Source organism: Panthera tigris, chromosome E2 (assembly GCF_018350195.1).
Source record: "Panthera tigris isolate Pti1 chromosome E2, P.tigris_Pti1_mat1.1, whole genome shotgun sequence".
Lineage (NCBI taxonomy): Eukaryota > Metazoa > Chordata > Mammalia > Carnivora > Felidae > Panthera > Panthera tigris.
In genome coordinates, this window is record NC_056674.1 from 10703830 (window position 1) to 10715619 (window position 11790).

Consider the following 11790-nt stretch of genomic DNA (forward strand, 5'->3'; position numbering starts at 1 on the left):
GTCACACGTGTATATGCATTTCTTGAGTACCTACTATGTGCCAGATACAGTGCTGGGCCCAGAGGATATAGTGGGCAACGAGATAGACCCAGCTCTGCCTTCTGGGAGCTCATAGTCTTACAAGGAAGACTGGCATTCAACAGATCTATACAAATAAATTAATCACCATCGGGAGACATACCAAGCCAGAAAAATACAGGGGAGCTATAAGGAGATACACTAGGGGGAACAATCCATCCTGGGGGTGGCCTGGAAGGCTTCCTGGAAAAAGGGACCTAAGGGGTAAGAGTCAGTGGGAGTCATACAAGAGTGTCCCAGGCAGAGGCAATAACACGGGGCAAAAGTTCTGAGGTGGCTAGGAGCGTGTCTGGGGATGGCTAGTGTCGTCAGATGGTGTGCTGAGGTGGGCGGGTTATGAAGATGTCGAGCTTCTTTCTGAAGGGGGATGGAAGTCAAGGAGGAGTGTGGGCAGAGGAGTGACCACACAGACAGATGTATCACCTTAGAAGGATATGACAATTTCCAGAAAACAGAGGGAGCCCAGCAGCGAGAGAGCGGGGAAGAAACACCCCGACCTCTCTCTCTCCTCCCGCCCCCCCTGCCTCCGCTGCTGCCTCCCATTGGCTGATCCCATCCGGAAGTCATGGGCAAAGGAGCTTGGGTAATGTAGTGCAGGGTGGTCGGTCTCCCAGGGCGCAGAGCAGGGTGCAGAAGCACAGAGAGGCAATCTGGGGAACCCATGGGGAATCACCAGCGCCAGTCCCATGGGAATCGGATACAGCTTGGCCTCTCCAAGGTTCAGAGCTCTCCTTCAGGATCCGTGGTCCTCAGGGAGCACTGTTGGAGGAGCCGCAGAGAGACCCAGCCCTGCGTCAGGAGCACAGACTGTCCACAGAAAGACCCGGGCTTTGGTCCTTCTTGAGCTTTCCTGTGTGGTTCTGGCAGGTCACCTAACCTGAGCTTCATTTTCCTTATCCGTAGTGTGAGTAGTACAACTCATCATCCCTAACCTTCTGAGGTCCAAAAAATTCCGAGAGCTTTGCATCACCCCTCCCCCCCCCACCCAAGAAGGAGGAAAACATTTAGAGACAATATCTAGGAGGACAGGGGGCTAGTTATAGTCTTAATTTATTTCCGTTAATGTCAAAATCCTACATTTCCCTGCAGAACACTAATATAATAGGCTTGATTATGGGAGGTGCCCAAACCTGTCCATGGGGTGAATTACACAGTATAAAACGTAGACACTGTCTCACTTTTCTGAAATTCCTGAATTGCAACTCTCTGAATCCTGAAGTACCTCTGGCCCAAGGGTTTTGGATAAGGGATTGTGGATCCATAGTGCCATACCATGGGGGTTGGGAAGATACAATGAATTAATGAGTACTGAAAACTGGGCACAGTCCCTGGAACACAGGCTGGATCTTGTTTTTATCCCAGATGAACCATTTCACCTTTTCCCTCAGCCCCTGGGAGCCACTGGGAGAGAAGAGCGTTGCGTGTTTTGTGTTCCGTTGGCCATGAGGTAGGATGACGCCCCTTACAAAAAATCATCCAGCCCTGGAAAACTTCCGGCAACTCATGGACGCAGTTTTCAAAATGCTTTTTTAGGGGCATGTGGCTGGCTCAGTCGGTTAAGCGTCTGACTCTTGATTTTAGCTCAGGTCACGATCTCTCGGTGGTGAGATCGAGCCCTGCATCAGGCTCTGCGCCCACAGCCTGCTTGGGGTTGGTTTTCTCTCTCTCCACCTCTCTCCACGTGCGCGCGCTCTCTCTCAAAATAAATAAACTTAAAAAAAAAAAGCCCCAAATGTTGTTTTGGCAGCTAGATTGTTTTTCCAAATGAGATCTCCCATGGATTCCCCCCACATATCAAAGAGCATACTGTGTGTGCATCCGAATACGTTTATTTTACACGTTCATATTTGTACAATAGGGCCTGAGCCGCAAAGAACGATGAAGCGTTTTAACTGAACCCGCTTTCGAAAATGGGGGTTTACAGAGGCCAGCCGCAGGCTTCTCTCAGCCAGCGTGTCCCATCCCCTGGGGAATTTTCGCTCAGGATTTGCTGTGTGCCAGCCATGACTCGAGTCACAGATAACTGGCTTCAAACCGTAACAGTTCTGCACAACCGCTTGCTTCGCTCTGTCCGGAAATTCTTCCAGAAAACCTTGAGAAGCGGTAGATTCGGTTTCAGGGGCAACGTTGAACGACCACTCAACGTCGTGGATCACAAATATGAACGGTGGAGAGGAAACACGTGAAACTCACAATCAGCACAAAGAAGAGCCCTGACACTGCGATAAGACGGTAAGAAATGTCACACTGTCCCTTGTTTCGATGCAATGATTGTGCCTTGACGGGAGACCAGCATGCAACAAACAAACGTGCCTGAGGTCTGTGTAGCATTTGTTCCAGTTGGGGCTCAGAGGAAAAGGAAACGGTGAACACAGTAGAAGGATACACTGTGAGTGGCTTTGCCCAGGCTGGAAACTTACAAGGGCGGAAAAGATCAATAGAAAACTACAAACTTCTAGACCCTGGATGCACTTGGCAAGAAGATCAAATACACACGTGGGGAGGGCAGGGAAATCTTTACACCAAAAAGGGATGTCGAGGCTGCTGGTGCAGAGTCAGCTTGGGGAGTTTACAGAAATCAGAGTCTTTCGGGTTTTGGGTTGTCACTGCAAGCGAACTCTAGAAACTCCTTCGGTCTTGACACTTGCTGGGAATGCAAGGACCTGAGAGGAATTTCTGACCTCCTGAGGGTGGGTCCTGCACCCTGGACCTTGGCTGCCAAGGTGAAGGGGTGGGTAGAGAGAGAATCTCCACCTCTGGGCTCTGCTAAGGGGGCCACGGGGGGCAGCCCCATAGAAATGAGAACAGAGGCTGGATGCTGGAATTCAAGGACATGACTGATGCCCACCATAGTAATACATTGGGGGGCTGGCTCCACTATTACAATTCGGTAGGTAAGAATCTGAGCCTCTGTGTGTGTGTGTGTGTGTGTGTGCGTGTGTGTGTGTGTGTAGATTGCATTAAAAAAAAAAAAGAAATTCTGCTCAAATCCTTGCAAATCCCTGAACCAATGGAAGTTTACAGACTCACAGGTCAGACGTCCCCGAATGAGAGCTCTGTCTCCCCATGGACATTTGGATGTCACCTGACTAATTTTGTTGTTGTTCTTCACCGTCACGGGGGGACTCAAGGTTCATGTTGTTAATCGATAACCCTTGAAGGTGACCTCTTTAATTATTTACCTCCTTTTGGACTCTTTCCTGGGAGTCTTGCCTTTTGCTCTGTAGAGCCGAGCGCCCCCTCTGCGCAAGTCAGAGCTTCTGGAGGTGGATCTGGGGAGACCCACGTCCCAAGCCCAGGCGCCAATCAGAGCAGAAGAGTCCCCCGTCTGACCATCCCTGTAAGGGACACCGAGCGAGTACAGAACAGCGACAGCTTTTGAGAGTCAAGCGCCAGAGCACGAAGCTCCTCAGGTGTGGCGAGCAGGCATCTCACTTTGTCAGGCATGGTTTCTGCTTGCCGTGTGTAAAACAGGGGTGGTCCACCCTGGACGACTTTCTGCCAGAGGCACATTCAAGGTACATCCTTTTAAAAGACAAAACAACAACAACAACAACAACAACAACAAAACCAAAAACAACCCGCCCCAGCAAACCAACCAAAACCCAAAAACCAAACGAAACCGCTGAAAAACCAAAATGGGTCTAGACTTTGCAATGGCGGGATTTCCAGCAGGGCTGAAAGCCAGAAGGTTCTGGGTGTCTTCCTGGCAACACATGCTTCGCTGTCCCCCAACCTCAGCCCACAGAGAGGGGACGGCGGTGCTGAAGGGGACAGTGGCCTTTCCCCAGAGCAGGGAGCTCCCTGACACGTCCCTCCTCCTTGGCTTTTCCTCAATTCTGGCGCGAGACCTCTTGCACAACCTTGGACTCCCGGGCCCTGTTTCTCTTCTTCCGTTTCCTGTAAACACCTGCTCACGCGAGGTCGGGGAGGGGGAGGACGGCCCTCGGTCTCCAGGGAGAGAGGCGCTTCTGGGCTCGGCCTGCGACCTCGCGGCCGCTCCCTTGGGGTCTCCAGGTTGTCAGACGTTGTTGGAGGGTCTCTGAGACCCTTCTTCACCCAGAAGTTACCCTCGCCCCCTCAAATGATACTCCCGCACATACCCAGGTGTTCCCCCCACACTTACACGTTGCCCCCCGCTACGCCCACATCCCGTTCATACTCAGATGCCACCCACCCATCCAAATGGTACCTGGGTCACTCGTATGTTCAAGCGACTCAGGTGTTCCCCGCACCTACTCGGATACTGAACTGGGAGTGTCGCCGGGCAAGGCGCGGGTCCGTTTGTTCCCGGCTGTATGGCCAGTGCCCGAAGCTGTGCCTCGGACCCCGTGGGTGCCCAGAAAACATTGGTTGAGTGAGTGAGTTTGCGCAAGCAAATATTACCTACATCCGCTCAAACGGCACCCGCACCCACTCAGATGACACCCACCTCCCGCTCTGCCGCGCCCCCCCCCCCCCCCCCGGCCCCGCGCCCTCCCCATGTCACCTCACAGCTTGTCAGATGCATGGTGCCTTCGCCGGTTTTTCTTATGCTTCCTCTTGCCTCTCTTGTCATCTCCAGGCTTGCTCGGCTTCTCCGTGGAGTCCAGAGGCGGCGCCGCATCCGCCCCGGCGGTGGCCCCAGCCCCGGGCTGCTTCTCCCCGGCCCCGGGGGGCGCGCGGCACTTTCTGGCAGGTGGCTCTCTGGGGCCCGTCACTGCGGGGCACAATTCCTGCCTCAGGACCCGGGCCACGTCCTCCACCGTCCTGCCCTCGCTCTGCAGGAAGAGGTTCAGCTTGGTCAGGAATTCAATGTCCTGCTTCCGGGGCATGTAGACCACCCTCCACAGGCCGCCCTTGCCCTTGATCTCCCTGGGGATGACGGCATAATTGAGGTCCTCCGCCAGCCTGATGATGGCTGCCTTGGACCTCTCTTCTTCCAGAAAGGCCTTCCCAGCCACTTCGAACTTGCCCAGAGGTCTCAGGGGGGCCCGTATGATGTCTTCGAATTCCTCGTGGTCGCAGTCTTCCGGGATATCCAGGATCATCAGGGACTTGTAACTGTCCACCTCCAGAGCCTTGCACCCGTGCTCCAACAGGGCGATGTCCTTCACCCCGAACAGCATCCTGCCCAGCTCGCGGAGGCAGCAGTATGCCCGCTGGGGCACCCCCGAGCTGCCTCGGGGATCCGGAAGGCGATCCAGGATGCCACGATCCCCTCGCAAAGGCTGAGCCGGAGACAGGCCGCAAGGGGCCCGGTCGGTCCCTCTAGTCGACGGGGCCCCTGGCCCTGCCCACAGGGCCCCGGCGTCCAGGTTTCTTGTAAACCTTCCCCTGAGGGGGCTCTCGGGAGATCCCGGGGACTGAGGCCGAGTGAAATGGAGGCGCCGCCTGCCAGCCGGCTGGGGGCTCCCCCCCACCTGGGCAAGGCCGCACCGAGGAGGGCCCGGAGATGCGCTGTCCTTTCTTGGGGATGGTCTCCAAAGGTCTCGCCGGCCCTGGCGGTCTCAGCGGATCTGGGAGGCCGGATCTCCCCGGGGTTGCTGCCACCGGGGTGTCGTGGGTGGGGGGCCCAGAAGGTAGGCTGGCTGGCCCAGAGGCCGCCCTCAGTGCCCCGTGGCCCGGAGAAGACAAGGATGTGGCTGTGGCCGCGGCACTTGTTCCCGCAGTGACGTCACCGGCTCGGGCGCCCCAGAAGTCTCCATGGCAACCGCTAGAGCATCGCCTCTGCCATTGGCCGGGGCCAGCCGCATTGAAATCGGAGTCGGAGGGGGTCATTCTGGGGTGAGGGGTCAGTCCCCTGCCTTCAACAGCACCCTCCCTTCTCCTTGGAGAGAATGGCTGATTCCAGGGAGCGGGGACAGAGGAGATACAAGGTTATCCGGGAGCATCTTTTTGGGGGGGTCGAGAAAGTCAGGAAATGGCCAAAGAATGAGGAGAACAGGTGGAAGGACCGAGAGCCAGCTCGGAGGGCTCCCGCTGGCCCCATCTGGGACAATTTGAGCACCGAGGTGACAAATGAGACCATAACCCCCTGATAAAATCAGAATCCAGGAGTCTGTGTAGACACAAACACGTGAGTAAATGGGAAGTGTGGTGGAGGACCGTGGGCTGTACGTTGGCTCATATAAAACTTAGGGACCAGGGGGGGATTCTGTTTCGGATTCTGTGTCTCCCTCTCTCTCTGCCCCTCCCCCATTCATGCTCTGTCTCTCTCTGTCTCAAAAATAAATAAACGTTAAAAAAAAAATTTTTTTTAGACTTAGGGACCGAAAAGAACATAAGTCTCTTTACCTCGGAATGTCTTTGAAGGACACACCCACTGCAACATTCAGGGCACCGCACTGGCCATTTTCTCTCAAAATGGTTCAGGAGGGGAACAGAATGCTTTGTGCCCCACTTGCAACTTTCCTGTAAGTCTGTGATTGTTTCAAAATATATACATTCTTTGAAACAGGCTCCAGGCTCCGAGCTGTCAGCGCAGAGCCTGAGGCGGGGCTCGAACCCACCAACCGTGAGATCATGACCTGAGCCAAAGCTGGATGCTTAACAGACCGAGCCACCCAGGAGCCCCTCAACTGTATTTTTAAAAAAGAAAACAAGAGGGGCCCCTGAGTGGCTCAGTCCATTAAGTGTCCGACTTGGGCTCAGGTCACGATCTCCCCCCCACCCCACCCCACCCCGTTCCTGAGTTTGAGCCCCTGCATCAGGCTCTGCGCTGACAGTGAGCCTGCTTGGGATTCCTTCTCTCTCTCTCTCTCTCTCTCTCTCTCTCTCTCTCTCTCTCCCCCTCCTCCACTTGCTCTCTCTCTCTCTCTCAAAATAAATAAATTAATTAAAAAAAAAAAAGAAAAAGAAATGGCTTGCACATACGATCACCTTCACAATGTCCATTCGCCCCCCTCCCCAGCCCAGTAATAAAAGCCATAAAGTTTGAGTTGGATTGACTTCCTCCGAACCCCCAGGTCCAGACTGGGCCAATAAGCTTGGACTAATCATCATAATCCCACCCCCCTGCCACAGTGATTGGTTCAGAAACGGTCACCCAGGTAACCCAGGCCTAAGCCAATCAGCGTGTTTCATCCCCCAGCTCACAGAGATTGGTTAGGGGCTGGATACCTCAACCCGGTCCGATCAGAATGAAGTTTAGGATTAAAACAATTATTTTTATGTTTATTCCGTTTTTTGAGAGGGGCAGAGCGTGAGCAGGGGAAGGGCAGAGAGAGAGGGAGACATGGAATCTGAAGCAGGTTCCAGGCTTCGAGCTGTCAGCCTAGAGCATAGAGCCCAGGAGACGGGGCTCGAACCCACGAACTATGAGATTATGATCAGATACACTCCGCCAGGGGCCCTCAGGTTCTTTCACGTCCTCGCCAACACTAGCTACTGTCAGAACTTTCCACGTGGGCAACCTGGGTCTGGGGAGTGGAGTCTCGTGTTTTTAACTTGAATATTCCTGATGGCCAGTGACGTTGACGATATTTGAGAGAGAGATAGAGAGCGAGCGGAAGAGGGGCGAGAGACAGAGAGAGAGAGAGAGAGAGAGAGAGAGAGAGAGGCTCCACACTGTCAGCACAGAGCCCAGTGCAGGGCTCGAACTCATGAACCGTGAGATCATGACCTGAGCCTAAGTCAAGAGTCGGTCGCCCAACGGACTGAACCACCCAGTCGCCCCTTGTTTGTTTGTTTTTTTAAATTAGATTGTCATCTTTTCCTTATCGATTTGTAGTTCTTTATGTAATCTGCATGTTGTCTTGATTGTTTGAAGCTGATCGGACCTGGACCTTCTGTAATTCGCATCCAAAATGCAGCTTTATTAACACAGAAAGAGTCACGAGTATTTACTGCATACAACCTTTTGCTTTGTCTTTTTCACACCTTGGAGTTGTCGTGGCCACGGTTATATTGTAATATATGACGTGGGCACAATATTGGGCTGGCGTGTATTGTGCGATTTCTCTCTCGCTCGCTTAAGTTTCAAAGACACTTCTCCAGCTCTCAAAGTATTTCCCCCCCTTGGTCACCCTGGGAGCAGACTGGACAAGTAGAATGTGTGAACTTGAGGGCAGGACTGGCGGGGACCCCGGGGGTGACCCGGGATGTGAAAAGTCCTTTCACTGGAAATCAACCTGAACTCCAAATGTGGCCCCTCCGTGAGACTTTAGACCCAGCACCTCACAACGGCACCCTCGTCCACCCGTGAGTGTCCACACTGAATGATGGGAGTGTTACGTCAGCGAGAACGCGGGGCGGCACCTGGTGATAGGATGACCTTGGACAACGTCTTGGCAAAGGTCCATTGTTAGTTGGAGGGAATCGTTCAGGTCCAAGGCCACCGACGGCAAGCCTCAGCCTGGGAAATGGGACTTCAGGCCGGTTTTAATTTGGCTCCGTCTACTTCTCAAAAATTTGAATCGATAGCTAACTTTTCAATTCCCAATTCAGACGAAAAGACAGATTTCTGGCTTTCCTTCAAAATAAGAGAATCTGGGGGTTCCTGGGTGGCTCCATCGGTTAGGCGTCAGGCTCTCGCTTTCGGCTCAGGTCATGATCCCGGGGTCAGGGGAGCCCCAGACGCCGTGCTTGGCCCCATGCTGGCCGTGGAAACTGCTTAAGATTCTCTCTCTCTTGAGGTGCCTGGGTGGCTCCGTCGGTTAAGTGTCTGGCTCTTGATTTCAGCTCAGGTCATGATCTCACAGTTCGTGAGATCGAGCCCCGTGTCAGTCTCTGTGCTGACTGCACAAGCCTGCTTGGGATTCTCTCTCCTCCCCTTTCTATGCCCCTCCCCGGCTCACACACACTCTCTCTCTCAAAGTAAATAAATAAAACTTTAAAAAAAAGAGAGAGAGAGAGAGTCTCTCTCCCTCTGCCCCTCTTCCCTACTCGCATGCACTCTCTCTGTCTCTAAAATAAAAAAACAAATGCCATCACAAATACTATGACTAAATTACTAAAACAGTTTCTAGTACTTTTAACATTCACTGGTTAACTTCTGTATCAGTCAGGATAAATTAGGTTCTGCGGCTAGTAACAGCTAAGCCCCCACATCCCGGTGGTTTGACATAAGAAAGCTTTATTTTTTTCTCACCGGCAAAGTGCAAAGTCGGCTGTGGGTCCAGGTGCCTCTCGGGACAACCTTCTTTGTGCCGTGGTTTAGTGACCCGGGCTGCTTTGATCTCCATGTCACGTGTGTTCCCATGGTCACCACAGCAAGGGAAGAGAGAGCACGGGGGACGCACTCGAAGCAGCATCCGGACGTTTCCACTGGGAGGGGACACAGGTGACTGTTGCTCTCCTTTCATTGGTTAAAGCAAATCACAGGACCACACCGAAACTTCAAGGGCGGGTGGGGGAGGGAAGGTACCATCACCCATGGACCCGGAAGTGCAGGGCACTTGGAAATAACAGTAACACAGGAATGCCCCCCCATCCCCCAAAACTCTCATAATGTGCCCGGCACCAGGCTAAGCTTGGCACATGTATCTCATTTTGCAACAGCCCGATGACGTGGATACTATTAATGTCCCCAATGTTATAGTCAGGAAAACTGGGGATCAGAGAAGTTAATTCAGTTACCTAAGGCCACACAGCTAATGAATGGCAAAGCCAAGGGCTTCCTTTTTCAGCGCCCTGACTCCTGGGCCCAAACATCCGACCTCATACAACATCACGCTGTCCCCTGAGAAAAGGGGGTCTGGGGGGGTGTCACCTGGCTTAGTTCCTGCTCTTTTCAGGCAGTTGCTGTGTGATGTTGGGCAGGCGGCTTTCCTTCCCTGGACCATGTGATTTTGTTCTCATTTAGCCAAGCTGGGTTTACGCATCTCAGAATTCCTTTCCCCCAAGTGCCTCTGGCTTAGAGTTATCTGCAAGAGAGATTTGCATGGGATTTAGGTGGCAAGATGGGCCTTAGGGAGGGAAGGTCTGCGCAGGCCCCAGGCCCCGCAGAGGTTCCTGCACGCTGTCACTGACCTGCCGGCTCACCTTGCTGGCCTGGGCCACCCTCAGACCTCAGCTCCACCTACTCCCGCTGGCTTTTCCTTTCCTTTCTGTGAATTTGGCGCCAGCCACCGCCCCCCCCCCCCCGCCCCCCGCAGCTCCGTGGGGGGCAGGGCACCAGCTCTTCCCATAGATCATGCAGAGAATTGAAGCTGGCGGTGGGGCTTTCGGTTCATTCTCATGGGTTCCAGGTTGTCCTTGTGGGCTGCAGTTTCCCAACTCCCGGAGTCCCCTCTTCTCGGCGGGGGATCCGCTCCGTGGGTGCCTGAAACCGTGGATGGGACCGAACCCTCGGATACTATGTGTCTTCCTATCCACACGCGCCTACGGTAAAATTTAACTTGTCAGTTTCGCACGGGACGAGGTCAACAACAAGGACGGTAACATAGGACAATTAGAGCAATCCACTGTAATAAAAGTTATGTGGATGTGGTCTCTCTCTCAAAATGTCTTATTATTATACCGCGCTGGCCCTTTTTCTTCCTTCCGCGGGGGGTTGAAGCGAGAGGAATGGTACAGGCGTGGTGAGGCTTGGGCACCACGAAGGAGGACCGGCTGCTTCCCCATCGCGGTTGATTGTGGGTAACTAAACCCGCAGACGGTGGGCCCGCAATTAAGGGGCGACTGCTGTCTCCATCTGACTGACCCACGGACACTTAAAAACCCACTTACGATACCGGGGCGCCTGGGTGGCTCAGTTGGTTAAGCCTCTGCCTCTTGGTTTCAGCGCACGTCGTGATCTCACAGTCCGTGAGTTCGAGCCCCGCGGCAGGCTCTGCGCAGGCTCTGGGTGCCGGCGGCTCGGAGCCTGCTTGGGATTCTCTCTCTCTCTTTCCCTCTCTCTCTCTCTCTCTGCCCCTCCCCCACTCGCGCTGTCTCTGTCTCTCAAAATATAAATTAAAAAAAAAAAAAAGTTTCCAACTCATTAAAAACAACAAACCCCAAGCCCAATACTAGCTAAAGAGGAACAGACCTCGCATATAGATATTTTTTTAGCACCCCCCCCAGCTCCCTATTTAGTAACTTTTTAAAAAAAGTTTCTTTTCTTTATTTTGAGAGAGAGAGAAAGCGCCAGTGAGGGAGGGGCAGAGAGAGTGGGAGTGAGAGAGAATCCCAAGCAGGCTCCGCACTGTCGGGGGAGGGGGGAAGGGGGAGGGGGGAGGGGAAAGGGAAGGGGGAGGGGGGAAGGGGGGGCCTCAAACTCACCAACATGAGATCATGACCCAAGCCGAAGTCAGAAGCTTAACAGGCTGAACCACCCAGCTCCCCCCTCCCACCCTCATATTTAGTAACTTGTGATGTTCCCACCTCTCCTTTCTGGGTCTGCCCTCCCCCCAGCTTCCTCCACGTGGACGATTGCCCCAGTCCCGCGGGTCCCCAGAACGAGGGCCTCACCCTGGGTCACTCACAGTGCACCTGCCTCGCCTGAGCACTGACTGATCATAAACAACCAGGACTCTTCCTTTGTGAAATGGCACGTTTGGACGAATGCATGGCCTTTCAAGTTTTCCAGGAAAGAAGGAAAATGTGCCCACTCATCTAGGGGTGAAAGGAACCAGCTGTTCCATAGGCCTTTCTTCGGCGTCTCGGATTTTGGCATCGAAAATTCACGTTTGGCTGCCTAACACAACGGTTCATTTTAACACAAAGATGAGTTTTCCCTCAAAGTATGAAGTACAATCAGCAACCAAAACTATCTGCACACCCCCCCCCCCCCCCGGGGAATGGAAATCG

General features: G+C 53.5%; 1 protein-coding gene and 1 long non-coding RNA gene across 3 annotated transcripts; both read right to left on the bottom strand.

Annotated features, from left to right (window-relative positions):
- Window positions 1-1951: 1951 nt before the first annotated feature.
- On the bottom strand, window positions 1952-6551 carry PNMA8C (PNMA family member 8C). Of its 2 annotated transcripts, XM_042969636.1 has the most exons (5): window positions 6355-6551; window positions 4568-5901; window positions 4271-4399; window positions 3261-3603; window positions 1952-2493 (listed from the first exon to the last, which is right to left on the bottom strand). In XM_042969636.1, the coding sequence occupies exon 2, from the start codon at window positions 5184-5186 to the stop codon at window positions 4569-4571; it is 618 nt and encodes a 205-aa protein (XP_042825570.1). In that variant the 5' UTR covers window positions 5187-5901; window positions 6355-6551; the 3' UTR covers window positions 1952-2493; window positions 3261-3603; window positions 4271-4399; window position 4568. The 2 variants fall into 2 exon arrangements, 1 of the variants encoding a protein (XP_042825570.1); XR_006211944.1 differs by lacking the exons at window positions 4568-5901; window positions 6355-6551 and having other exon boundaries at window positions 3261-3576; window positions 4271-4496.
- Window positions 6552-9121: 2570 nt separating this feature from the next.
- LOC122234169 lies at window positions 9122-10081 on the bottom strand. The gene is made up of 3 exons (XR_006211945.1): window positions 10030-10081; window positions 9770-9923; window positions 9122-9324 (listed from the first exon to the last, which is right to left on the bottom strand). It is a non-coding gene; the product is annotated as an uncharacterized LOC122234169 (long non-coding RNA).
- Between the last annotated feature and the right edge of the window lie 1709 nt (window positions 10082-11790).